The sequence below is a fragment of the Scylla paramamosain genome, chromosome 27, assembly GCF_035594125.1.
Source record: "Scylla paramamosain isolate STU-SP2022 chromosome 27, ASM3559412v1, whole genome shotgun sequence".
NCBI lineage: Eukaryota > Metazoa > Arthropoda > Malacostraca > Decapoda > Portunidae > Scylla > Scylla paramamosain.
In genome coordinates, this window is record NC_087177.1 from 2566440 (window position 1) to 2594305 (window position 27866).

The following is a 27866-nucleotide window of genomic DNA, read 5'->3' on the forward strand; positions in this document are numbered from 1 at the left end:
TCACATAGAGGAGAAGTCAGGACTGCACTCACTTCATCACCAGGCACCACAATGCTAGTGGAAGCAACCCAGAGGGATGGATGTAGTTGGAGTGTGAGGCAAGAAAAAATGCAAAGACTATATGCACAGCACAGGCATATATTTCATAACTAGAGAACAGAACACAATTATCTCCTGACACACAGGACACCAGACACAAGAACTCACCTAGCAGAGCACAGAATTATAAGCATGTGGCACACACTGCCCACACACATCCAGAGAACCAAGTCACCCAGATATCCACGCAGAACACGCATGAAGGAAGGCACAACTCACAACTTACAGCACAACATGAAGACTATAAAGATGTGACAAAGAGTCCCCCTCAGCTGCACTTCCAAGCAGCTGGTACTCCTTACAGCCACAGGATTTCTTCATGCACTCCATCCTCAGGTCAGCCCTCAGGCACACAGTGGACACCTTACAGAGGCTCCAGCAGTATGGAGGTTTCACAGCCATCTACCCACCTGCAGTCTTCCTCCAGGCTGCAGCTCCCTCTGGCCTCCACAGCCTTGTGCAGGCCTCCACACATCCAGGTACCACACTCCAGTCACCACATAGTGCATCCACCCTTGCCTCAGGTCTTTGCCAGGGCATCCAGCTGGTCTCAAGATCTTGCTACATATTTGGGATATTTTTACCTGCCCTGCCTCAACCATTGGAAGTCTGTAACATCACAGATAAATTATGGAGATTCACCTGAATTATCATCTTGTTTCTGCTGCTGATAGATGGGGAAAGACTGAAGATGATGCTCTTTGACACTATCTCGTGTTTCTTTCTGCCAGTAATATATAATGTTCACATTTTTGGCCCATCCAAACAAAGCATATCTTTTGCAACTGGCAGAACAGCTTGGTCCTGTAATTTCACCTTGCTCTTACAATGGCTGTGGTTGATACCACAGGATGGCCATAAAATTCATTGAAGGTAAAAGGTCGCCAATGACTGTTGGAGCGATAGGAAATTGTGAACACTCAAACTACTTGTCACATGCATGATGGACACTTCTGGCCCCCTCTTCACCCATGTGAGACATTAGTCAGCCCAAACTATGGCTGCATTAGCAGGAAAATTGGGATGATTTGGTCACCTCCTTACCCCTTGCTTATAGGGGCAGTAATGTCTGACAGATAAAAAGACTTAGGACCAGGGCTTGAATGCACAGCCACAAAATAGCAGCCACATGCACTTCCACTATACAAGCCAGATTCTCAATAATTACTGGGATGTTATTGCTAAGTTTCACTTACAAGACAATTTTGTATTTTACTTTGTGTATGGGCATTGTGTTACTTTGGATAACTGAATACAGAGTCTAAATCACTGTGTAAATGAATTAAATGTGATGAACCTTAAAATAATACAGAAGTATATAGCTTAATACTTTCATAATTTTGCACTGTAATGATGAGTCTGAAGTAAACCATAAGCATTGTTTGACAGTTAAAAATCAAGCAGTAGCTGTTTATTAAGTAATGCATAAGTACCTGCCCCAGACTGTATGATGCACAGCTGCTCTCATTAGCACATTCAGCCAAACTATTCTCTTCACTTAGGTGAATTTCAAGAAGTTGAAAGGGTCATCTCAAGGCAGCAGGCCCCACATATGCTCTTGTTGGAGCTTAGCCTCCGGTGTATCAGAGTAATCTAGAAAATTTGCTGTCCACATGCCAACCCCCCTGAAGCCTGTGACGATGGCGACCATGTACTTGTAGAGGAGGCTTCTTTCATCATCATACCATATTTGATGCTGTCCCTCCTTACTCTGTAATAAATTAAATCAAAGAAATAGTAACATGCTGTACTACAATAAGTACATGTTTACTGCTTAGACTTTGCATGGTTAGTTTTCGATTCAAGATGTGTAAAACTGCAAAACAATACAGTGGAATCTTTTCAGTGTGATTGCACTTGTATTAAAATTGCTTCAACAAGAGTTCTTTTTGCAGTGATAAAAAGCAAAAGCATGTGATCCAGTGATTATATTACATATTTTAAAATGTCTATTCACATATGAAATTTATACATACATAGAATTTTCCATTTTGATTCTGAATAATTTTCTACTTCAGGCCAACATGATGGGCACACACACACACACACACACACACACACACACACACACACACACACACACACACACACACACACACACACACACCTCCTACTGAATATCCTCCTTATATACTTCATTACTTTACTAATAGTTCCATTTGCTTTGAATTTTCTCCTTTCATACATGTTCTGACCTCTGCACCTACCTTAAAATTAAACCAAGGAGTGAGGGAATTCTGATCCCAGTGGTCTGTTGCATTGTACAAATGGCGGATGTTCAAAATTTCTCTGAAGGGCAATTCTTTTCCCGCAGCATCACTACAGTTGACACCTCTGAATGGCACTTCCTTGATGTAGCATGTATTGTTCTGAGTGTAAAAGACAACTATACATGGAGATATATTTCTTATTAATTGCAGTAGCCATTCTTATTGCAATCTACGAGGAATAATCTAAATATGGAGAAGCAGAAAAATTGTACAGAGGAACAATAGTGAATATAGATTGAGATATTGGTGTTGGTGGATACTTCTCCAAAAAGTTCCACAAACTACAACTCCCCTATTGTGGGCTTATGCTTTTTCTTTAAGGGTTCCAGATATGGCAAATACTGCCAAAAGATTGTGGTATTGTGCTGGCAGATGGTGTTGCCACCACATCAGTAGTATGTTATTTATATTACTCTACCTTCCACTCTCCTTCCCCACCTACCTTTACCTCCCCTACCATCCTCTCCCTTTCATCTTCCTTTCTACCCAACCCTGTCCCATCCCTCTATGTTATGGCATGACATTTGAATAATCAAGCTGAAGTATGATTTTCTGCACATCCCAACTATCTGAGCATGCTATATGCTGCTGTACATAAAAGCATGCATTGCACCATTTAACATGTCAGTTCCCAGCCAGCTGAATGTTTTTCAGAGGCCTGTGATTATTTATAGTAGGGGTATCAAACTCAAATCAATTTGAGGGCCAATTATGCAATTGGGTATGATCTCAAAGGCCATCACAGTTACATCACACCATACACACCACACCCAGCCAAATCAGAACCATCATCACACCCAGCTACATCACAACCCACATCTTACATCGCATAACTGAATAACCAACAGACATACTACCTGACAGTAGCTCAAGCCTCTGTGTCTCCCTCATGCCCAATACTAGTAGCAGGTAAGTCGTCAGCAGACGGTACATATGAGAATGTTTAGGTAGCTTATGCATTCAGGTTATAATGTTAGTTTATTAAAATTAGCAATAAAAGAGTTACTGCTAGCAATTTTGATACAAAATAAATGACTGGCATATAAATAATATGGAATGTTATTATTATTGTTATTATTAGTTATTATTATGTTTTGCTTCCTCAACTGTAACAATTATAGTATCAAGTTGAAAAATCATTTGTCACCTCCTGAGCCACATTTGGTTGGCAGGCCATGTGTTTGACACTCCTGACTTATAGTAACAAGCAGCAATTAAATTTACAAGTAAACAATTATAGTAAGCAATTTACAGAATTTCCATTCTGATTTATATTTACACTGGACATAAAATTTAGAAGCTGGATTTAGGTTGCAGTTTGTGGTTGTGAAAATTTTCATTCCCATCTTTTTTTTGTGTTGTTGCAGTTGCAGAAAGATATGTCTGAGGTTGTGGAGTTGCAATTATAATCTTACATTTTGAATTGTTGGTGGGATAATGGACTGTAGAAAATGTGTTAGTGTGATATAAAAAAAAATCTCTTGTTTCCTGATTATTTGTAAGGAAAAATAATTGATCACTATTTCAGGGAGGACCTACCTTGTCTAGCTGAAGACAGGGATAGGTGTATCCATACCAAGGAACCCCAAGAATCATTTTGGTGGGGGGGATGCCCAAGTCCAAGTAAGTCATCATCCCTTGTACAGTTTTATAAAACCCAGAGTTTGGCCTGATAAATGGGATTCTATGAATAGCAGTCAAATGATAATATAAGCATGTTATTTTTTCAATTATATCATACAGTATGCCTGTCCTGCAGTTCATGATGAATTTAATTCATTGTCATGTATGCACAGAGTACCAGGGCACAATATTCTTCTGACATGTTTCATCATACACTTGTGTTACAAATCATGTCTGATCAGAATTATTAGGACAGTGGTGAAAGGTGATGCAACTTTAAAAGTTCTTATTTGTGCTGATTTCCTGATCCCCAAGCAAAGGAGTCTGTAGACTGACACACAATCCTAAGCCACTTGTCCTAAAAGATATAACTGACATTTTGCTGACTTTGTGCCTTTGGGTGTCCTGGCATACAGATGTACAAATGTTTGTTAGGAACAGTTACACTTACCGAGCAGCACAAGGACCTTTTAGGATCTGGCTCTGCTCATCATAGGCCATAATGAAGATGACATCGCTGTAATCAGCAATTTTCTTGTACTCGTAGTAGCGGCCATCAATTCCACGTGCTGACCAAGCAACATCAAATGATACCTGTGTAAATAAAAAATGTCACCCTAGTACATTCACCAGAAGTTGACCAATGCCAAAATGAGTTGGTCACCTCTTACCAATCTCATTTATCTGTAGTTTTCATCATCATATGCATGTTTATGCCATCTTGTAATGACATGACAAAATATGAGTAAAAAAGTTGAATTCAATTTTTATTAGTATGCCAAATTGCCGGTGCTGTGTAATAAACATGTACATACACTTACCTGTGAGCCTGGAATTGCTGTGTGGAAGACCTCTGCTGTTTCCTTCACCAGGCTTGTCAGACCATATTGCTCAGGAGTGAAAGGATCAAGGGCATCTTCATAATCAATATTAATTCCATCAAGAAATTTCAAGGTAACATCACTAATCTGTATGTTGATCCAATTCCTTCGAGCAGTAATATTACCAAGCTTAGTTGTTGGAAAATTGCCTGTAGACAAGAAATTCATTGAGTGCTAGAAATAAGTAAAGTAAAATATAAAAGAAGAATTAGGAATCTTGAAGACTTATGTATACATAAAGCTGAAGATTTAGACAATTACAAAAGTCTTACTTCTGGTAATTTTTAAGTCATGCATAATATATTTCATAGACAATTATGTTCTTTGTGGTGCTTTCCTTTCACATTTGGATATTTGTATAAAGTGTCTAATATGTTGACAAAGGTTCATAATGTAAAATATTGCAAGAAAGCAGGAAAGCTGACTTTTTTTTACCATTAATATGTGTACAGTATTTGTCCATACCTAGTTTGACCACTCGAACACCATGCTGGTGGGCATGACAGATTAACTCGGCATCATAGAAGTTGGCTAGAGCCACAGTTGTGAGCTTGGACCAGTCAAACTTTCCCCACACTGAAGCATCACATTTCACAACAAAAGCAAACACCTGAGTAGAAAATATTACTGAGCAGTGTACTTGTAGGAAAAGATAATGAAAATGAAAAATTCCTTGATGACATGATGTGTAAAATTTGGCAAGGACATTCATATGCATTTTGTACCTTGTAAGGCACTTTTCCTTCATTAGAAATGGTATAGTACATTAAAAAAAATCCTATACATCTTACTTGAATAGAGTAAGGGAAAATATTTTCTTAAAGGTTAAGTTATAGCAATATTTACCAAGTAATGTACTCTCACTAGCACAATGTAAAAAAAAAAAAAAAAATCAATATAACAATGTTAATGTATGGTCATGAATAATTTAATATCTTCATGTACAGTCAAAGACAAAGTCATGTCAAGGTTTTGTCCAAATATGAAATTTAACTCATGAAACCTTACGAAAACCTGAATGCATTTACTAGCTAGTGGTTAACAAGCTTGAACCCTTGAGCTACTGTTCTCATAAGGCTTCAAACCTTCATGTCTGTCACTAATGTAAAATATTGCAAGAAAGCAGGAAAGCTGACTTGATTTGCTAAAGCAAAATAAGGGAATGTTTGTTTCTTGTGGCAATAAAAAACTGCTTTATTTGTGAGCTTGTTTCTCCTGTTTTCATGCTATGATTTAGACATCCCTAATGCTGTTTATCACATTGGAAAGTCTTACAATCAGTGAACAATATACTGAATATCATGTGTGCTTAAAACATTGCTGATGTTGGGGTTAGTGCTTACCTCACAGATGAGAGGACACATCAAGCATGGCTAACAATTCAGCCTTTTCATGCCATAGGCACCCTGTCAAGGTGCTTTAAGCCAACATGATGCAAGATCTAGCTTAATTGACTCATTGGTATCAAGGAGACATCTTTGTCCTAAATTAGAATCATATATGACTTAATATATAGGATGAAAAATGGTGATTTGATGATGTCTAAGAACTACAAGATCTGTCCCTCTTAGTATAAGCTAAGAACTAAGTTATAAAAAAAATTACCTACCTCTGTTTTGTTCGATTTTTTTATGAAGTTGAGGACGTGTGGTGCTGTTGGATATTTATTCTTGGCTTGTGAAAGAGGCATGCAAAGAAATTTGTTTTTGCAGGGACAAGAATTTAGGGATGCTCGAACATCATGTTTTATGGGGAAAGTTTCAACTACATTCAAAGGAGAGACATAATTTTTTCCAGAAGTGGTAGTGATACAGAGAAGGACTGAAGCAAGTACTAAAGCAGTTTTGTAGCTTGGCATAATTGTGAAGGATGTAGTCCTCTTCTTTCTTGTTAATAACATGATAGTCAGATGTAACATGTGAAATTTTCAGTGGATCTTGTAATGGCAGGACACCATTCTGCTTAATGGGCACTCAATACCATGAAGAGTAGAGTTCCTGAAAATGAAAGTGTAATGAATGGAAAATGAGTGTATCTACTTAGTTGCAACATAAAGGAAAAGGGTTATCCTCGTACTGTCCCGTCTCCATATTTACTAGTATCCAACTTATCTTGAAGTCATAAATGTTCCCTGCATGGACCATTTTCCTTTCCAAATTGTTTCAGACTTAAATATTTCTGTGGGGAAAGCTGTGTCATCTCTTTACTACAAGTGGTTCACTTCAGCATTCCTTCATGTCCCCTCTTGTCTCTTTCATTCCCCACACATCTTTGTCTAATTGTTCTGCTCCCTTCATCACTTTTAAGTCTCTCCTCTCCCATCTCTGTCATTAGTTTCATGTCAATCTTTCTATAATAAGCCTTTTTTTTCACCTTAGCTCTCTCTCTCTCTCTCTCTCTCTCTCTCTCTCTCTCTCTCTCTCTCTCTCTCTCTCATATATATATATATATATATATATATATATATATATATATATATATATATATATATATATATATATATATATATATATATATATATATATATATATGCACGTTAAGTTTAACAATGTTATGTACATTTATATGTCTCTCTTTGCCCAGACTTTTTTTTTCTGTCTAGTTAAATCTAGTTTACATGCTTCCTTATTCTGCTTATTTCCCAGTTCTTTGGGTTACTTCTGTCTGATCTGCTGCATGTTTTATCTTCTTCATGCACTTGATCCACAATCCAAGTTGCTGTTTGTTTTGGTTCACTTTATATTAGTAACTTGTTAGAGATTTCCTATTCCCAAACACCAAAGATCAGTATGCACATTTTATGTCATCCTTAACATATTTCTTTCTCTTTCAGTCACTCTAACAATTTTGTCCATCAGATTAGGTTTTTCCAACTCTTATTCTAGAATTTTTCTGAAGATACTTCTCTCATTTTCCTGTTTCTTCCCCGCCCCCCCAATTTCTCTTGTTTCTAATGCATCTTCATTATTTCCATTGTTAGTACTCTCTCTCTCTCTCTCTCTCTCTCTCTCTCTCTCTCTCTCTCTCTCTCTCTCCAAGGCCTCACACTTGGGTTTTCATTGCATATCCTTGCACAGCCTTTCTATTAACATGCCACAGAATGCCTAACTTGTGATCTTTCCATTTTTTTTTTTTTTTTTTTGATTGGGGCAGAGCAAACTTGGTTTGAAGATTATGTCAACACAACATAATCTTCCAAATAGCTATCCCCTCTTCTTCAGTGACACTCAACTGGCCTCCTCTTCTACTCTGAACATCCTTGGTGTACTAATACTCTAAACTGTTACCGTCACATCTCGTCCCGCACTACAGCAGCTTCAGTGAAGCAACGCGTTCTGTGGTGCCTCCCAGTTATTCTCGTCCCCCCTCCCTTACCCTACCCCAATCCTCAAGCTGCTCTGTACTTGCTCTGATCATGCTAATGGTATTACGAAACCTTCCCACAAAAAATAAAAAACTTCCTACTTCCTGAATATGACTTCCTATGCTGAAACTTCATTCCATCGCATGTCAGAGCGGACATGTATTCCTCCTCTTAAAATAAAAAAAAAATATCAAACATTAGTACACAGCTTATCTCCTAAATAAAAACATTTATGAATCATTGTATTAATTTCCAGTACTCTAGTTATACACACACACACTTGAAGATAGTTCACCTAACTGAACAAAGTTGGTGTGTTGTTAGAAAAAAGTTTCACAATAAAAGCAGCACCGTTAGTGATAGTGTGTTCTCCAAGTTATTGTTGATAACGGGTTGTTATGGAACATAGTAATGACACCGCCAGTTACGTATTACAGTCAGCCGTTTAGCCAATGTTGTGCAGTAATGGCAGGCAGCAGCTTTTTGATGGGTAATACGGGCAGTGATTTCGCTGCCGAGTCGCAAGCACCACACTGGTGTTACCAGCTGACTGACTCAGCCAGATTTCACATAAGTATCAAAGGAGATAGTCAAGTTTCAGAAATTTCAGCTCATTGCAACGAGGGTTTGTTTCATAAATAATGACAGCTATGCACGGCTTACGTGTTTAATTATAAAACAAGAGACGTCCAGTAAGAAGTTATTGTGTACATATATCTCATCGGGAGAGTTATACGAATAAATGAAAATTATATTAAGGGACAAAGCATTGGAATCATTAATGTATATTCAAAACCATTCGTTTGACCACATACCCCATACTGTCACATCCCCCTATCGCCCCCCCCCCCCTTCCATCATATTTAGTGTAGCAAGTAAAAACAGCGCTGATACGCCAACGTTTCGTGAAGGGCTCATCAGCTGACAGTTGTAAACCAACATTGGCGGGCTCCATGAATTGCTGTAGTGTGACGTTTTACGAAACCATATATCACAACCACAACATCTAACTACACAGATCGCATCATTAACTCTCTCTCTCTCTCTCTCTCTCTCTCTCTCTCTCTCTCTCTCTCTCTGATTTTTTTTTTCTTTTTTGCCGAGCGCGCGCGCGATTGTGTGTGTCTGTGTGTGTGTGTGTTCAGTCAACATAATATGCCTTCTGCAAATGCCACATTACCTGTCTATCTTGCCACAAGTTTCCTCTACATTAGTGAATACATTTTTTTTTTCTTTAATATATTTACATTTTGTAATTCATCCCCATATTGTAGTTTCTGCACACTGGCCTTCATTGTGATACATCCACCATGCTACTCAACAAAATTTTAATTTATAATTCCCTAATTCTTTTCAACAAGAATTTTATCAAACACCTTGCTTATAATATCATTTAGTCTTATTTTCCTTCTCAGACTGAGACCATGGTATGGCATTTCCACTTATTTAAATATATGCAATCAATCAATCAATCAATCAATATATATATATATATATATATATATATATATATATATATATATATATATATATATATATATATATATATATATATATATATATATATATATATATATATATATATATTTTTTTTTTTTTTTTTTTTTTTTCATATTCATCTTCCATTACCTTGTATGCCTTCTTTCACTGCATTTTCACCAGTGTTCATCACCACAAGCAATAATAATAAAAAAATAAAAAAATAAAAAAATAAATAAAATTTTAGCTTGGTAATAAATGGTACTGCATGAAGGAATTTAATCAATTTGAAAATTTCTTGATGGAATCATTATTGATTGTGAAAATGCCTTTGATCATTTCACCTCTGAGCAATGTGGTCTGATGCTCCTGGTGGAGGAGACAACAGATACCTTTCACTCAGCTGATCAGTGATAAGTGTACACATTAATGTGGAAAAAGTCTTCAGGCAGCTCTGAGATCTCTCTCTCTCTTTCTCTCTGTTGCAAGATAGGTTGTATACTTCAGTTACAAAAACTATATGGGAGTACATGATTATATGTAACTCCTGTCATTAAATACATAGTTGAACTATGGTGGTGTGGTCAGCAGTGGTATTTTTTTTCTGAGTTTTAAAAACTTTGTTACTGAGCAATTAATTTGAAATCCCTTACATCATAGGATACTTTGGATCACATTTAATTTCCCATTGTAATTTAACAACTTATTAAAGGTTTTTAACTATATCCAGATGATCCTTATTTTTATGTCTTCATGGCTTTTAATGTAATTTTGATTTTTGGAAGTACTTTGCATAATGCACTAAGTTTATCAAATAGCAAGCTCTTCTTGCTGCTATGCAATTATTTATTTAGCACTAAGAAGTCCTTATATGTTTTGGTAATCCAGTTTCACACCTTAGTTTAATTAACCTCACAGGTTCAATACTATAATATAGTGCTTATTAGTAACTAGCAGTAACAGCGCAAGTATACCACACTCCATTTTCAGCCATCCCTTATGGATAGATCTTAAGAAAAGGTGCTGCAGATAAATAGGTGAAGAAGGTAAGAAATAAACTGGAGTGCAATTAATTATAAGAGAGTTGGTAGGTGTAATAATGAATACATCTCAAGTTTACATTTTATTGTGAGCACATCACATAACAAAACAGAAGACAAATACAAAGCCAAAGCTTTATATGTCAAGCCTGTGACTGTTTGAAACTTTTTTTTATGCAAATGAATGCAAATAGACAAAAATAATACCAACAGTGTAAGTAGCAATGCATTTAGATAATCAAAAGAACATGTTGCATTAAGCTAAAGGTTTAATCTGGCATAATTTACTAATTCCTAAATGTATAGATTGTGCACCTGCAATTGTTCTGGAGCTATTAAGTCATTTGACTAGAATGGTGGATGTGACTATTGCAAACTGCAAAATATCTAACATCCAAGATTATATTTTAGGTTTTATCAAATATTTTCTGTAGAGGATATTGTCACAGGAGCTACTTATCATTTACTACAGTAGAAAAAGGCCATTGATAGCCAAGCTAGTCTATTAACATCTCAAAATTAGACCCTAAATGCCTACCATGTTTTTTTTTTTTTTTTCATTTCTTTCTTTTTTTTTTTTTTTTTTTTTGCAAAAGTACATTAGCACAAAGGACATGTAAAGCTGAATACTGTAATCAAATCTGGAATGAGGAATGCAAATAGAACACTGTCTGGGTTAGCAGCTCAAAAAATAATTAATCATCACTCACAATGAAAAGTGTAATGCTATTACTAGAGCAGTTTTACTACAACTGTAATTTACACTGTTGGTAAGCAGATTTAAGTGAAATATCTTAACAACAATAATAATAATAATAATAATAATAATAATAATAATAATAATAATGAAAAAATATATATATATATATAATGTATAAATGCCTTTCAGTTGCAGACATGTAACTGTAACATGGTTACTTGGGAATGCACAATATCTACAACCTTCCAAACCACTGTTCATTTCTTATATTATTCAGTGCCACAACATGAGGAGTTATACAAACTAAAGATAATATGCATTAAGTCATGAAGTTTGCCACAATGAATAATTAGTAAGTGTGATTTATAAATAATTTGGAAATGCCTGATACAAGCAAAAAAAGTAGGACGCACACAGAATATATGCAACCAAATTCCACATAGAATGAAAATATAATAAATATACATAAAGTGAGCAGTACTAAAATTATACACACACAAAGCATAAAAATGCTTACTACATAAAATGGTTCAGCTTATTTGTATGAGCACCAGATGAAAAATAGTGAAAATCCTATGAGAGGATGGTGATTTCACCTGCCTTTGCTCTGGGTAACATTTACTCCTGACTACATTGTTTAGCTCAGTGTCGAATCTGTTTGTTTAATTGCCTGCCTTGTGGATCTAACCAGAGCTTACCATCACTAATACCTCATCATTACGCAAATATAAAACTGTTTCCTTTACATGTGTTTTCAAACATTGCGTCAGTGTTAAATTTCTCTTTAGAATGTACTGAAAATGACTGTATTCATTAATAATATAAACATTAAGTGGTTATTACTATGCTGTCATTTTTCATCATAGTTGCTTCAGGTTAAGCTGATCTAGAAGCTATGGCCTTGCCACTAATCACCTTTTCAGTATAGCAGGTAATTGATGCACATTTTGATACTTAACATCTCCAGTTACCTTCCAGTAGCTTTTTTTTCCCATTACAAAAACAATGATAATGTCAAGTTTTTAACTCTTATGTAAGTTCATCCATAATTTGTTTCTACAATTTTTTTTTTCAAAAGGATTAATACTTTTTGATATTACCAGCTTGGGAGCAAAATTAACTGATAGTGGTTGAAAATTTGGGTAAGTGGCAGGAATTTTACAAGTGCACCAGTCAACTTCTCCACTGAAAGGGAAGAGGAAGGAAAGATTAACCTGTGGTGACTGTAGCAACCAGATGTCTGTAAACTTTTGATGTGACCGCAGCAGTTGTACACTTGGTAATTAATTATACAAATATGGAACAATGATGACACCTTGGGGTAGTGTGGATTTCTGAGCACAGTAGTCTGTACCTAGAGACATGTCCTGATGTGTACTGGCATAGCGATATCCATAGTGATGTAATCCATACTAAAACTCAAAACTTAGTGCTGCACTACAAAACATCCAGTGAAAGTATGTAACGCAACAGAAAATAAAGCAATTTCCCATTTTTTTTTTTTTTTTTTTTTGTTAGTGTTCAGTATTAGTTGGTTGTTGGATTCTCACAGCACAAGTGCATGCTGTTGTATATTGCCAATATACTTATTCCCAATTTTTGTGGTTAAAATTTCTTTTTAGTGCCTTTCATTACCACCATGTGAATACTTTTAATTCCTTTATCACACTACTATTCATTTAAACATCTTCATTAAACTTTTCATCAAACCTACCATTCTAAAATTTCATACCCCAAACATCTCAAGCATTGCATCCTTGAGTCACTTTAACTTGTTCAAGATCAGACTTTTTTTTTTTTTTTTCTTAAGAACATATGATAACATGCAGCTGCTACAGTTAATGAAGGTGTCAAGTCATATATCAGTCTTATTTAAAACACTTCCCTACTGCTGTTGTCATGATTCCTCAATGCCCTCTCCACATCCACCTCCCAACCTTCCCAACTCAAAGTGCAATTTTCTTTGCACCACACATTTTCAATATCTAACATTACATTTGATTAGTTAGAAAAAAAGCAGGTCACCTACATACAATAGGCACAACTCCTTCAACATGTATTATTTGCAGTGAATTTTTACACAATGAACCTGGCAGTAATTGCGATAAATAAATATCTCAGGACTAACAGCTGGTAATGGCTATCTACCACAGTTTTAGGCTTCCCAAACAGTGCAATAGTTTTCAGATCAACTCTGGGCAAACACTGATTATTTATATATATGATGATGGTGTCTTTTAGGGTATATATCACATCAAGTATTCTTCAACCTGACCATTAATGACATACAGACAAATTCACATCATGTAGATTTTGTCATGAACAAATTTTGAAACGCTTACGAATCACAGCGAGTCATGTAGTATGTACTAGGACTGTTTGCTACAATTACATTAAAGAACTCAATGAATTGGTAACACAGTGCAGTTTTTCACTGAGCACAAGTTCACAAATAAGTCTTAAACAAATTTGTATATTTTACCATAATTGAACTGTATTTTTCCCACAAATTACTACAATACCATGTAGAGCACCTAGATGCATTATTTCAACAAATCACAGGTAAAGGTGTAACAAGGCTTACTTTTTACACCAGTTATGAGGAACTCTGTGGGCAGTTGCCTCCTATAGCATCACATACACTGTCATGTGTATAAACTATGACTATTTCCAATTGTTGAATTCAGTAAGTGCAAAACATTATACAATGATCTTACTGGGTTTGTGTTTACACTAGAACTTAAAAAAAACTACAGTCCTTTCTGTGGAGAAAAAAAAAAAAAAAGTTCAGAGGCATTAACCATGACTATGAAAGAAACAAGTAAATGATATGATACCACTCTATAAAAATAAATATGTTGAAAATTCCCTGAATAGCACACTAAATGATATGCATAATTCTTACACTAAAACTAATAACAAAAATAACTTAACATATCTTCAGAACTGTACACACACCAGTCCTTCACAAGTGGGAGAACAAACACTAACATACTCTAACAATTTCTTTGGAGTTCACTAGTAAATAATTTGTCCATTCATTCAATATGCTGCAGTAATTATAAACAATTACACAGTCAACTGAATCCTTAAATAACATAATGAAATGAAAACATGGCACATGAGTATGAAGTTGTAATGCCCATTGACAAAACAGTCAGTGTCACTCACAGGCACACCCTGGCTCTTCATCACTACAGATGGATGTTTGTCTATTATGACTGCTACTCCCTTATCAACAATTAGCAATGTATGAACAATGTATCACATCTTGCTTAATCATATTACTTTATCACAAGTGATTGACTCCTTAAAAATAAACAATAAAAAAAAAGTTGCTGTCGATGCACTTATTCAAATGTCATTTTAAAATCCAGTTCAAAATATGCAATGCAGGTTCAAAAGACACTGTCCAGCTTGTTCACCATTACATCAGCAAGATATAAGTGCAATATCACATTAAATTATCATTGTTCCCTGAGGCAGCAGAATTCAGACATTTTCAAACTAACAAGAGTGATTGCTTGCTATCATGATTGAAATTTAACTTGGTTGCTCAATTTTAATTATACAAAAAATTATGTAAGTATGAACTTAACCACTTGAAACTGAAATACACCAGTACAATTGCCTTCTAAACAGAGATGACATCTTGGAATGTAACTACAATCTTGGCCACTGCACATCAGTTTCTGAAGAGAGAGAGAGAGAGAAAATAATTAATAATAATAATAATAATAATGATTTAAAATTGTAAATAAAGCCAATACACACTACACTTCTACACAGAATATCCTTGGTCTGTCCTTTACTAATAATCTAAACTGGAAACATCTCATCTCATCTCTAGCTAAAGCAGCTTCTATAAGGTTACACATTCTGAATTGTCTCCACCAGTTTTTCTCACCCCTCCACCGGAGCTTATCCATCCATGTATTAAGTTCATGCATTTCACATACATGGTTCCACTCATGCCACTCTTATGGATATCCCCTCTGACTGTCTTCAGCCTTTCTCTCCATTGGAATGTTTCATCTCTTGCTATCTTCTGTCGCTTTTTGCACTGATCTTGTTAACTGCATGTCTTGTCTCCTCTCCTCCTGTGGCTTCACCATACAAGATATTTTACTTTCTTTCAACCCTGTTCTGTCTAACTTTATAGTGCTAGAATTTTCCATTATTCCATTATTATTTATCCCTTTTTATGGTAAACTCTGGAACTGCCTGCCTGCCTTCTTGTGTGTTTCCCACTTCACATAACTTGAAGAACTCTTTGAAGACCGAGATTTCAAGACACTCCAACTATGGATAATCCATCTGCCTGTTCTCTTTAGTCCTGGCATTATTTTATTAATTAATTTATTTAGTTTTTAGCAACTCTAAACATATCTAAAGATATGTAACTCTGTTACATATCTTAAATAAATATATTTTCTTTTGCAACATTTCAGTCATTAAATTAGGAACTATAATATAAACATTTCTTGGGAAGGATGATAAATGATCCTTTCAGATTCTTGATGTGACTCCTTGTTCATACACATCATGCTTACATACACTCACTCAGCCATTCTTCCTCTCCAAATACTAGGCACATGATTACTGTAGTTAGAATTTTCAGCATTGGGAAATAGAGCCCAGTATTGAAGGTGGTCCATATGATTCTCTCTCTCTCTCTCTCTCTCTCTCTCTCTCTCTCTCTCTCTCTCTCTCTCTCTCTCTCTCTCTCTCTCTCTCTCTCTCTCTCTCTCTCTCTCTCTCTCTCTCTCTCCATCCTTCTATACAGTTTTCACCCCACCATCCACAATCTCATAACACAAAATTCAATGTTCATTTCTTCCGAGTAAACAATGCAAACCATACTTACCATAAGAATTTCCAAAATCTAACATTTAATTTTGTTATTTCCCACGCTCTTCAGATAGAATGGCTTCAATCTCAAGTGAGACATCAGGCATAGGAGGCCTCCAGTACTGAAGAGAGGAGTACTCCCCAAGAGTCTCCTGATGGGCCACGGGTGGGAACATGTGATTGGATATATCACTCAAGTTGGAGTAACTGCAAAAAGTAAAACAATTAAAGGAAAGCACTTTGTTGTAAGATACAACCCTTATAACTACAAGATACACCAACTCTCATTGCTTTGAGTCAGTCATATGCACATTGCTAGACTGACTGAATACAATTGCATGTTGGAGTTTAGGTATGATTCAACTCTTCTTACAGCTAAATGTTTGAGATTATAGGAAACTTGGTTTACTGGGACTGCTTCAACTTTCACATATGGGTTTGAATAATAATAATTTACATAAATGTTTGATGCTCAAAAGAATCCTGTCTCAATAGGATATTGCCATATTGTACTTTTGAGGAAAAGGATTAGTGATCACTTTTTTTCTTTTCTTTTTGTAAAACAAAATGAAAATTTTAAAATTTGTATTGTCATATACTTTTGCATGCAGTATTATTATTATACATACATTCTAGCGATTTAGTAATAAAACATGCCAAAGGCCAAGTCTACATCTAACTGTACTATTCAAAAACCTTTGATGTCTCACTTCTTTACATATGCATTTGATATGTTTAATATGATTATAGTAAAATATGTTTAATATGATTATAGTAACATTTCCCTTGTAAAAACTCAAAATGAAGACAGAAATCTTGGTTGCTTTCTAGTGTTTTTACTGACCCACCTCATCACAAAGTTCAGAGAAGTCACTATTAAAGGGCTTATTTTTTGTAGTATACTCGTAGTTGTAGCTTTTCCATGCTAATCCATGATGTGAAAATTTGCTCATAGCTTCTGATTAACAGCCTAGCAAAAGTATGCATGTGGTTCTTATTAAGATCTGCTCACCAGCCACACTTAACCCCTTTATCTGTGATATGACTGACATCAAGATACTTTTGTCAATGATTCCCCATAAAAAACATGGATGGGATGTGCTTTAACAGACCCCTTTAACTTGAAATAAATTACAAATCAGTTATTGCAAGTAAAAATTGAAGGCATCTTGGGAAAGCTTATACTTTTCTATAAATCTACAAATGAGTGCATTAACTCATAAAAGTTTCACAATATTCAGAGGAGAAGGTTGCCATAGGTGATTTATGCTAGAATGTGAGGGGGAGGTATAATTAGCTGGTGCATCTGAGCAAGAAAGGATTAAGAGATATGCTTACCTGCAACTTTCTCCACAAATAGCTTAAAACTTTTCTTAGGCTAATGCATTCTTTACATTAATATTTGAAGAAGAATATGAGCCTTCTCATGGTATACTTTCAACCTTAACAAGTAATTTATAACAAGTGAAATGGATCAATTAAAGCACATTCCAAGTATCTATTGGAAGATATCATTCACTAAAATAGCTTGACATTGTATGTCCCCTTTTAACTTTCTATATCTTAATTTCTACAGGAAATATATCAAATAAGCAACTGTTACACTATGCTAGAAAAAACTACTTCAAGAACTGCATGTATCCTCACTACCCAAGTATGTAACTACAAGTGGAACGATATCTGCCTATATTCATTAGTGAATGTTAGTAGTTATTATATTTGGCATTCACTTACTGCACATGCTGTATGAAGTACAAAACAGCAATGTCTGTAAATTATTCTGACAAAATAGTGCTTTGTCAGATTATACAGGTAGTAGCATCATCAATGTTTATAGATTCAATAAAGAGCATGTTTAGAGAGTAAATATGTTAAGAAGCACTTTGTGCATGTTTAGTAAGTTGTCCTAAAATTTGTTGCATGAAGATGAGAAGGTTAAGCACGAGTAAGCAAGATATAGCAATAACCAGCCTAGGAGGCGGTGCCAAAGTACAGGACAGCACCGCACACCATGCGCTTACCCTAGGTAAGGCTTCTTGTCTAGTCTCAGACAGACTAGAATTTTGGACATAGCTAGAACGTTGATCTTCAATAACCTTGTTCAGGCATTGCTCAAAATTTTCATCACTTTATGCACTCTCCAATTGGTCTGTCACTTTGATATATATATGCTCATTCATTCACTATGCCTTCTTAAATCTCTAGAGTACAATGACAATAGTCCTGAAGGATACCACACCCAGTCACTCTCCACATTATCCATAGAGTCAACACAATTATCATCATCTTCCATATCACTGTCACTGTATACAAATGTCATCAAATTGCGGGATATTTCTCTATTTTCAATAGGTGGAAAAGTTTCATCAACTACAGAGCTCTGTCGTATGTAACTGTAAAGACAAAGTTTTTGTTAAGGAAGAGGGCAATACTTGCATCATCCAAGTTTTTCTCTTTTCACCTTAAAGAAAAGCTTATATACATGTTTCTAAAATACACAACTTCCTCCATCAAGTATAACTTGAACAATGATGTTAAGCTGTATAAAGTTCATAAAAGTAAGCTGATATAATAATTCTATGGCTACTCTGCCATGCACAAAGCTTCCTTCTTTCTCATGGTGGTATAGAGCCTACTACGTGAGAAAAAAATGTATAACGCTTGTCCATGCCTGCCTGGGAGGATGGATGAAATTCATGCTCAAGAACAAAACCTTGCATGTATACTCACGAGGATTGGAATGTCTGAGTCAGTTCATGTTTCAATTCCCCTCGGTGATTTATGGTAAAGATTCTTGATATTGGAATTCCAACAGCACGATAAGCCCACACATCCTGTAAAGAATAAGAAGTTTTAGCTAAAAATTCATAAAACATGTGAACACTGAAACAGGCAAGCTAGAATACAAAGACCTTAGATATTTGTATTCTTCATTCCTCACCTACCACAAGATATTACTAAGTTACCATGCATTATATGATGTACTGCGTGTTGTCTTACATTAATTTTGTTTCCATATCCTGAGTAAAACGGATTCCTGTCTGAGGGATAAAGAGCTTGAATATCTCTCAGACATGATATCTTGAATTCCTCAGGTTTTTTCTCAATTACTTCCCGGTGGAAGGCCTGCACCAGGGATGTGGGATTCAGCAGCAGTGGCCCATCTGGGAGGGACAAATCTCCCTGTTTGACAGACCTTAGGTAATCCCTAGTAATACGTGCTTGTCCTGGAATATAATGCAAAATTAGCCATGTGTTTATGAACAGGTACTTAAAATTTAGGGTAGTAAAATTTTTTTAGCTTAATTTTTCAATTTCAGCATTAACATTTCAATTTCAACATAACCTTAAAAATACATCATTATTGGGAATGCATTCCAATTACTTGCTATTAACATCAATCACCTATGGCTCTAGCTGAAAGGTACAAGAAATTGTATCCATTGTTCTTGATCTTGGTGAATAGCTGTGCCACACCACTCTGGGCCCAATCCTTTCCAAGGATGGGCAAGAGGTGACCAAGTACATCTGACTTTGTGATGGTTCCATCAATGTCTGAAACTACAATCTTGGCATTGTAGTTCCACAAGAAGATATGGCACTTGCATCGAGTAGTTCCCTGGTAAGCAGTGGTCACTGAAAACAGTGCTTCATTCCTTCCTTCTTTGAGATTGAGCTTTACCTAAAAAGAAAAGATAAAAATTCTTAGCTTGCTATGTAGCTGATGAAAGAAATTTACATGTTAAATATTGAAGATTTAAACTGCCCATTAAAGAATTATTTGTTTCATCACATAGTATCTAACTGATAATATATAATTACTTACAAGTTGTTCTGATGAGAGTCTCAAACTCTTTTTGTATCTTTCTCCAGAAAACTTTCTTTCCTTTCCTTCTTCTAAGTCCTCTGATTCAGAGGAATCTGTGCCCACTTTACGATTGTGAACACCCTGCTTCCTTGGAGTTCCTGGTAAGCTAGTTTGAGTTTCAGCTGCAGTAACCTCAATAAGACTTGAGTCTACTGGTTGACTGGCTTCTTGCTGTAAGTGATTTTTGTGTTCAATATAAAGTGGAAGTACTGTAGTAAACCTTGAAAACTAAAGTGCAGGTTTTCAAAACATTAAAGTTTCATCATCCTCTTACTCTTGCTTGTGCAGATAATGGGAATAATTGTGATATAATGTACCTGAAGTTTTGAAAAGATACTGAACAAGATTAGGGTGCATGAAATAAATGGAAGAATGGACAGGAGCTGATGCCCCCACTTTTCAGCCATTGGCCATTCCTTTATGGAAGTTGCAAGGACTAGGCAATTATTTTATCAATCTATGGAGGCGACATGGTAACAGATTAGATTTATCTTCTAATACATAACCTGGCATGGAGGCAAGAAATACCTGATGAGTGAAGGAAAATAGTTATTGTACTCATATATAAAGGTAAAGGTTGGAGGAACAAGTGTAATAGTCACAGAGGGATAAGTCAGCTCAGTGTAAGATAAGGTTTTGAGAGAGAAAAGGAGGCATGTGACTTCAGGATGCCTTGAAGAATGAGTGTGCCAGTTGTAGGAAAGTGTAACGTGTTTATTGAAGGAGAGAGAGAATGGAGGAGGTGAGAAAGATATAGTGCTTTGTAGACATGGTGAAATAAAGATTAAAGAGAGGGTTGTGAATTGCAGACACTTTGTCATGGATAGGAGAAATGTACCTATGGAAATAAATAAGGGTTTAAGGAACAGTGTTCTCCTGCCAACATTGATGTATTGATCAGAGATCTGGATGTGAAATAAGGCACAGTGGAAAGGAATTATCTAAGAGTATGTGTAGTGAAATGGGAGCAAAGATGTGATGTGATGGAAATGAACACTATGCAACCACTGTGATTCGTGGGATGGCAGAAAAGACACATTAAGATAGTATGGCCATATTGAGAGAATGAAGAGCGAAGAGTTAGTAAAGAAAGCATATGCAAATAAAGTTGAAAATTTTACAGGGAATCAGCCAACCACCTCACAAAAGAAATTAATCAATTCAATAAGCTCACCTCCTTGGACTGTAATGGAAGCATGGTACTCTTCTCAACATCTGTATTCATGTCTTTGTTGGTGTTGGGATCCTCAGTCTGGTTGTTACGCCTCCAAGAGAACCATGAGTACCCCTTAGACTCTGAGCGCTTCCTGGTCTTCTTAGGCATGTTGTCTTTCATGAGATCATCAGCAAGTTTCTGAAGTTGACAAGACAACTTTAACCATCATCCAAGATACTGCTTTTGTGGGGAAAAAAAAAAAAAAAAGGCTTTGAACCTCAGTTACTAATTTGACCATCCATGTGCTGTCTATAAGAGCTGAACTTGATTGCTTTAGTATATACCACAATTTACCTCTAAACCAAGATTTTACTTTTTTCTTATCTTGCAGCAATAGTTCATATACCACTTTGTGTTATTAATATAATCATCATCATAAGAAACTCTTTGGTAACATGATTCATATGCTCAACCCTTAATGTAGAATTCAACTCCTTAGCCAGGGCCTTTAGAATTATCAGCTAAGGTCTCTTCCTCCAAGAAGATGAGTTGTGCCCTCACTAAGTAAGAGTGAAAAGACAGTAATCAGCCACTCACCTGAGGAACAGGCCTTTGGAATAACACCAGAGACATGATCTGAGGAGCTGCAGTTGCCCAATTCACGTACTTCCCTCCTAATCTTATCACAAGGTCAGGGTTGTCTAGGATGTTTGGGTTCTCACAAAAGTCATCATAGGTAACAAGGCTCTGCAAGAAGAGGCTCTCCGGGAAGTCGGTCTCGTATTCGTTAAGGCGACCACACAATGAAAAGGCAATGTCTTGGTAGCCTCTGTTGAAAGATAAAACTCCAATAATTCAACTAGAAACAGCCATATTTACCCTTGCATTTCTATCAATATCATATTAAATTAATATGAATACTACCCATTACCTAAAAATTACAAGCAGGGGACTAGACAACACCACCTGAACACTTTACATGAAGTTAACAGACCAACTGAAAGATCACTCATTGGATAACAAAAAATCTGAAAATCAAATGCTGTTATTGATTATGTGGAGAATACCAACCAACCATTCAGATACCAACAAGTATAATTGCTGGCAATATGATCACTGCCATCGTTATAATTTTTCTACTAGCCAATAAGGTATCCAAACTTGGGGAAGAAATTCATATTATCAAGTGATTGTTCCCTGTAATGGATCACACAACATGCAATTACCATTCACACATTCAGTTAAGATACATCTGTAGTTCGTGAACAAAATGACCATACTTGTAATCAAAACTAGGATGTCTTGAATCTTCGAAGTCGGAGTCGCTGCAAATTTTTGGACCACCAATGGCACCCTCTACACTATGTGGAGACTGAGGGAGGGAGGGACCATTGCCAGATTCAGCATCCTCATCCTTGGTACTTCCTGTGAATTAAAATAAACCATTAGGATTATCTCTCTTAAAATAGGAAAAACAGAGATTGCATGGAGGATAAACCATCCATTGTTAGAAATGAGACAGTGAGTTAAACAAGAACTTGCCCTATCCCTGAATATAGACAGTGCTCAAATGGAATTACCTATATTGAAATTACATAAGCTAGTAAATTGAGCTAAAAGGAAATAAAGAGCTTGTTAAGGAGGTTCTGACACTTCAATGCATTGCTTGCAATGCTCATGTGCAGTAATAGGCCCAACTTAGTATTGTTCACAGCAGTTTCAGCTCAATCATGTTTTGAGCTTTTTTTAATGAATTTTCTAAAATTTTATGGGATGATTTTAGAACCCTTTCAAACTGATTAAGAGAATTTCAAAATACTGTATTATGAATATGCATGTGTATGTGTGTGTGTGTGTATATCAGGATTTTTGGCATTGTATCCACCAGGATCTGGTTTTGGTCTGTGTTTTTTCAGCAGAAGCAATCTTTATCTTGCATCTGTAGTTGTTTGATAGCAGAAATGGCCACAGTTTCTCAATGACAAATGTGCAGCTTCACACACAATTCCAGCATCAGTCACACAGTCACGTCACAACATTCACACACTACTTTTCTTGTGATTTGTGAAATTTTCTATGATGCTATTTCTTATCCCATTAGGTGCTGGCAGTGGTGTTGTCCAGGTGGTTGACCTTCCTGCTGAGCAAGGTAAGCTCTGACTGCAGAGGGTATAGGTTCTGCGGCAAGCATGTCCAGTGTGTTGAGCAAGGTGCAATTAAATTTTCTTCCCAGTGTGGGTGTTGAAGCTTTTAATACAATATGTCACTGTCTTCCATGATAGCATGGCACCTTGACAGACAAAAAGAAATGTTCTTATCACTTTATAAATGCAGGATCACTGGCTTCAATATTTACAGCTTTGTCCCTCACACCTTAACCACCACTGTAAGATTACTCACTGGCACAGACACACTTGGATGTAATGTTACCCAGTGGAGTGTCTAATTAACCATAAAGAAGCACAAACATTTTTTTTAAATTGCATAGATTGTTCTATTGTAAACTACATGCACAGACAGAAAATGGAATCCAAGCAACATGCATTACAGGGACCCACACAATTGTATTTTACCTATTGTTTTACATGGCAAAAATTGAAAAGCAGAATTCACACTTGGAATCAGTGCAGCTGATGAGTGGCTGAAATGTCACAATTTTCAGGAAATGTTTAATTTTTCATGAATTTCATCTTGGGCAATTCCCTTCACAATTGTTTGTGACACAACAGTAACAAAAGAACAGTATATGGTTATAAAGCTTTGTAAGATCTTAAGTCACAATATACAGTTCCAATTTCTTTTTACATTATTCAACACCATGCTACTTCATAGGTGAACTTTGAAAGTATTTCAGTTATGATGTGGAAGAAAAGTGCAACACAAAACTCCTTGTGGTGAGATAAGCTGAGTAATATCATATGGTGGAAGTGGAATTTTAACAAAAAGAAGGCATTTATATATAACACTGTTAGCCAGTAAAGGAATGAAGCACAATGTTTTCAAAGTATCTTTCCAACAAAGTAATCAGTAAGATAGAAACACTTACCGAAACACAGTGTTTCACCTAATAGCCTTACAAATGAAGTGCACATTTTTAGAAAAAATTTTCATATGGGTATATGTGTTTTCATTTCAGAGAGAGAAGAGAAGAGAAGAGAAGGAGAAAGAGAAGAGAAGAGAAGAGAAGAGAAGAGAAGAGAAGAGAAGAAAAGAGAAGAGAAGAGAGAGAGAGAGGGGGGAGAAGCACAAGTGAACTCTTCTGCCATTGCCACTTCATGAGTGGTGTTCCCACATACAAACATCAGTGTAAACACACTAAATAAGCATTATCTAAAAACATTTACCTTTAAGATGGACAAATCAAGTATATCTAAACACATTTACCTTTATGATGGACAAATCAAGTATAGCTTATCATTTAAACAAGTATTAATGAAATACAAAGGTATATTACTTAGGAAATGCATTATACAGTCAGGTAAAATGTATTTCTTGAAAAGGCAAGACTGAGCGTACACTTCAGCTTCACTTTCTGGTCAAAACAGAACAGAGAACACAAAATAAAACAGATTAATTGCAGAAGAAGTGCAATATCTAATCTTCATTGATTATATACTAAATTTAAGCTGGAAAAAATCAACACCATGTAGATGATTCAGCCTATTAAAAGCAATATCAGCCTATTAAAAGCAATAGTCTAATTAATCAAGTCATAATTAAAGTGGTACACAATAATATTTGTTATATACATGTAAACATTTAATTTTACACTATCTATCTTAAGAATGCCAAAGCCACAGATTTACTTGAAGGTAATATATTCTAACCAATCACAAAATTCTTCTAATAAGTGCATCATAGAGCATGCAGCCTGTAAAAGCAGATAACACATTCATGGCTATAAAACTTTCTCTTACCAGAAGGATAGCCACTGTAACCAGACTTTTCAGGTACTCTGAAGTTTCGAGGAAAGTACAGAGCTGCCACTTCAGGGTCCAGCTCCTCCAAGTTAAGATCATCAAGGTAAATCCCCTCGCTCTCAGGGTTATGGCGAGCCTTCTTGGTGACCCGCATGAATCTAAACATACTGCCCAACACTGAGCGTTCATCATCTGGGAGGAAGAAGTCTACATAGGCAAGCTACTCCACTTTCACAAACACAAACCCAAAACAGTAATACAAAAGATGTTACAAATACTACTGTAAATACCCCAGGCCTTAAGATTAATGAAAACTTATTTAGGGCATATAAATAAAGAAGAATGTAGTGTTAATTAAAATGAATGTAGTGTTCAAATTGCTAATGAATTATAAGTCAATTAACAAGGTCCAAGACTTTAGGTTAAAGTTTTTCAGTGAAAATAATAATCTATGATTCTTATTGTCTCCCTTGTGAGAAATAAAAACAATAATAATAATAATAATAATGAAAGAAGCTCATGAAACAAACTATGATAATAAAGAAACAAGTTCATGAAACAAACTATGAATAACAAAGGGACAAAGGCTCAAAATAATAATTTATAGTACATCTAAAATACAATATCATATTAGAGGAATTAAAAGTATTAAATTTTAATTACACATTCATCTTCAAATGCATTTGTACTATATAAGTGACAAAAGATAAAGAAAAGGGTAAGCTGACTAATGCCACTAAAAGGGATAAAAGACAATACTATAATAACTAGACTACCACACACACATTATACGTACTATGATACAGTAAAATGTTAATAACCCAGGACAAATATACCAATCTGTTTTCCATACATTAATAAATAGTGAAATCATGATTTGCATACAAGATGCTTTCCACTGTTATGGGTGTACTTTCCCCTTATGGATGTTGGTGCTATTTGTTCTGACAGCAAAATTACTACAAGAATAACCATAAATTAACAATCTATTATTATTATATTTGTCATATTTCTTTATTTCTCTCATGTCAATAATGGCTCAATGTTGATACATGGAGGAGAAACTATATTTGTCTGCTGGATACACTCAAACCTAACTCAGGAGGGAACAAACAGTGCATGGAGATCAAACAAGGAAATAATTCTTATTCTCTACCAAGGAAAAGAAGCAACAAATGAATGGGATACTATGTGACAGAGAGGAGAGAACAGATCATGGAAATAGATAAATGTATTATTTTGGTTTGATCTTGTGCAAGTATGAAAACATAAGAAAATTTTGCAATGAGGGTATCAAATGAGAGGAAGCAGCAAGAGGATGTCAATCTATTACTATTAACTATTGCTTCATGAGAGAGAGAGAGAGAGAGAGAGAGAGAGAGAGAGAGAGAGAGAGAGAGAGAGAGAGAGAGAGAGAGAGAGAGAGAGAGAGAGAGAGAGAGAGAGAGAGAGAGAGAGAGAGAGAGAGAGAGAGAGAGAGAGATATTGCAAAGATGAAGTACATAGACAAGGGGAAGTGACAACCAAAAATTCTAAAGATCAAAGTATATGAACAAGGGCAGGTGACAACAAACAAAAATCAAAAAGGATAGTCTCATAACAAACAGTATCAATGAAAAATATAACATGCCAGATAATTTGCATAGTAACCAAGATTTCTTAATAAAATATGTATACATGATAAAATAGTAGCACAAAGGAATAACATTTTCACTGACATCATGTTTTTGAGACCAAACATGTAATGTAAAGTAGCTATATGTGCATTTCCTTCAGTTTGCACTTTTCCTAAAATTGTTGCTAATGATTCAAGCTGGAACTGGACAGCATCAGAATGTAACACCACCACCCACTTTTGGCTAATTGCTACCATGAATAATTCACGAAAACTTTTAAAAGAAAACAATAAGACTCGAGAGGTACTGACACCTCTCTGCAAATGGATGTTATATTGGTTAATTTAGAACCTGATATTTCATCACTCAAGAAATATTCAGTTTTAAGAAAGCTAACTTTTAAATATGGTTCTGGATTACTGACATGTCACTGCATAAGTAATATGCAAGCAGATTCATCACACACATCCCTCTGATGCCTATCAACCCAAAAAGAAAAACTTGTAAGTGACCTTGCAAACATGAGACGTCCACAATGAACATACACAAAGCAATAAGAACACCCGAAAAATTCAATAAAGAGCCACTAACCTTCATCCTTCCCAATTATGTTATTTTTGTCAGTACTAGACTTGACAAGTGGAGAATCTGGATGGGAAGCTGCCATGCGTGTTGGTGTCTTGGGGGGAGGGGTGGGCAGTTCTCCCCAGGTCCACTGCCACTTGTTCTCATCAGTCTGAGATGAACCATCAATGAAGTCTGCCTTTTGCCGCTCAACCTCATACTCAGTGTCTGACTTGATTGGTGTTGGTGGTCGGGAGTTGGAGGGACTGCAACACAAATATATTCCATTTCCATTAATAAATTTTTACTTAAAATTTTTTTTTATAATTTCAATCATTCATCAATGAAAAAAAGTGCCTGATTATCTATTATACAGGCACAAATAAAATTTATATTCATTTACAAACATGAAACTTCTTGTTTTCACATCACATC

At 35.7% G+C, this 27866-nt stretch overlaps 2 protein-coding genes across 7 annotated transcripts in view; both read right to left on the reverse strand.

Annotated features, from left to right (window-relative positions):
* Positions 1-118: 118 nt before the first annotated feature.
* LOC135114037 (di-N-acetylchitobiase-like) lies at positions 119-8816 on the reverse strand. 6 transcript variants are annotated; one of them, XM_064029686.1, is made up of 8 exons: positions 8673-8816; positions 6483-6870; positions 5339-5483; positions 4814-5022; positions 4444-4586; positions 3909-4038; positions 2307-2468; positions 119-1810 (listed from the first exon to the last, which is right to left on the reverse strand). In XM_064029686.1, exons 2-8 carry the CDS (start codon positions 6789-6791, stop codon positions 1631-1633), a joined length of 1278 nt encoding a protein of 425 aa, XP_063885756.1. In that variant the 5' UTR covers positions 6792-6870; positions 8673-8816; the 3' UTR covers positions 119-1630. The 6 variants fall into 6 exon arrangements, with proteins under 6 accessions (XP_063885756.1, XP_063885753.1, XP_063885754.1 ...); XM_064029683.1 differs by having other exon boundaries at positions 8666-8812; XM_064029684.1 differs by having other exon boundaries at positions 8589-8789.
* A 2010-nt stretch (positions 8817-10826) lies between these two features.
* Positions 10827-27866, reverse strand: part of LOC135114041 (phosphatidate phosphatase LPIN3-like) — a 72879-nt gene continuing 55839 nt past the window's right edge. The window contains 11 exon segments of the mRNA XM_064029694.1: positions 10827-15148; positions 16324-16514; positions 19038-19141; positions 19308-19534; positions 19713-19989; positions 20134-20346; positions 21350-21529; positions 21929-22160; positions 22612-22756; positions 25249-25443; positions 27459-27697. Of these exon segments, the coding sequence (XP_063885764.1) occupies positions 16358-16514; positions 19038-19141; positions 19308-19534; positions 19713-19989; positions 20134-20346; positions 21350-21529; positions 21929-22160; positions 22612-22756; positions 25249-25443; positions 27459-27697 (1969 nt within the window). The 3' untranslated portion in view covers positions 10827-15148; positions 16324-16357.

Bases quoted from the DNA above. Each gene is read 5' to 3' on its own strand.
- LOC135114037 (XM_064029686.1), bottom strand. From the start codon at position 6,791: ATGTTACATCTGACTATCATGTTATTAACAAGAAAGAAGAGGACTACA. The intron at 5,484-6,482 runs GTAGGTAATTTT...TTTTCTACTCAG, and splicing joins AAAAATCGAACAAAACAGAG to GTGTTTGCTTTTGTTGTGAA. The intron at 4,587-4,813 runs GTAAGTGTATGT...TTATTTACACAG, and splicing joins CAGCAATTCCAGGCTCACAG to GTATCATTTGATGTTGCTTG.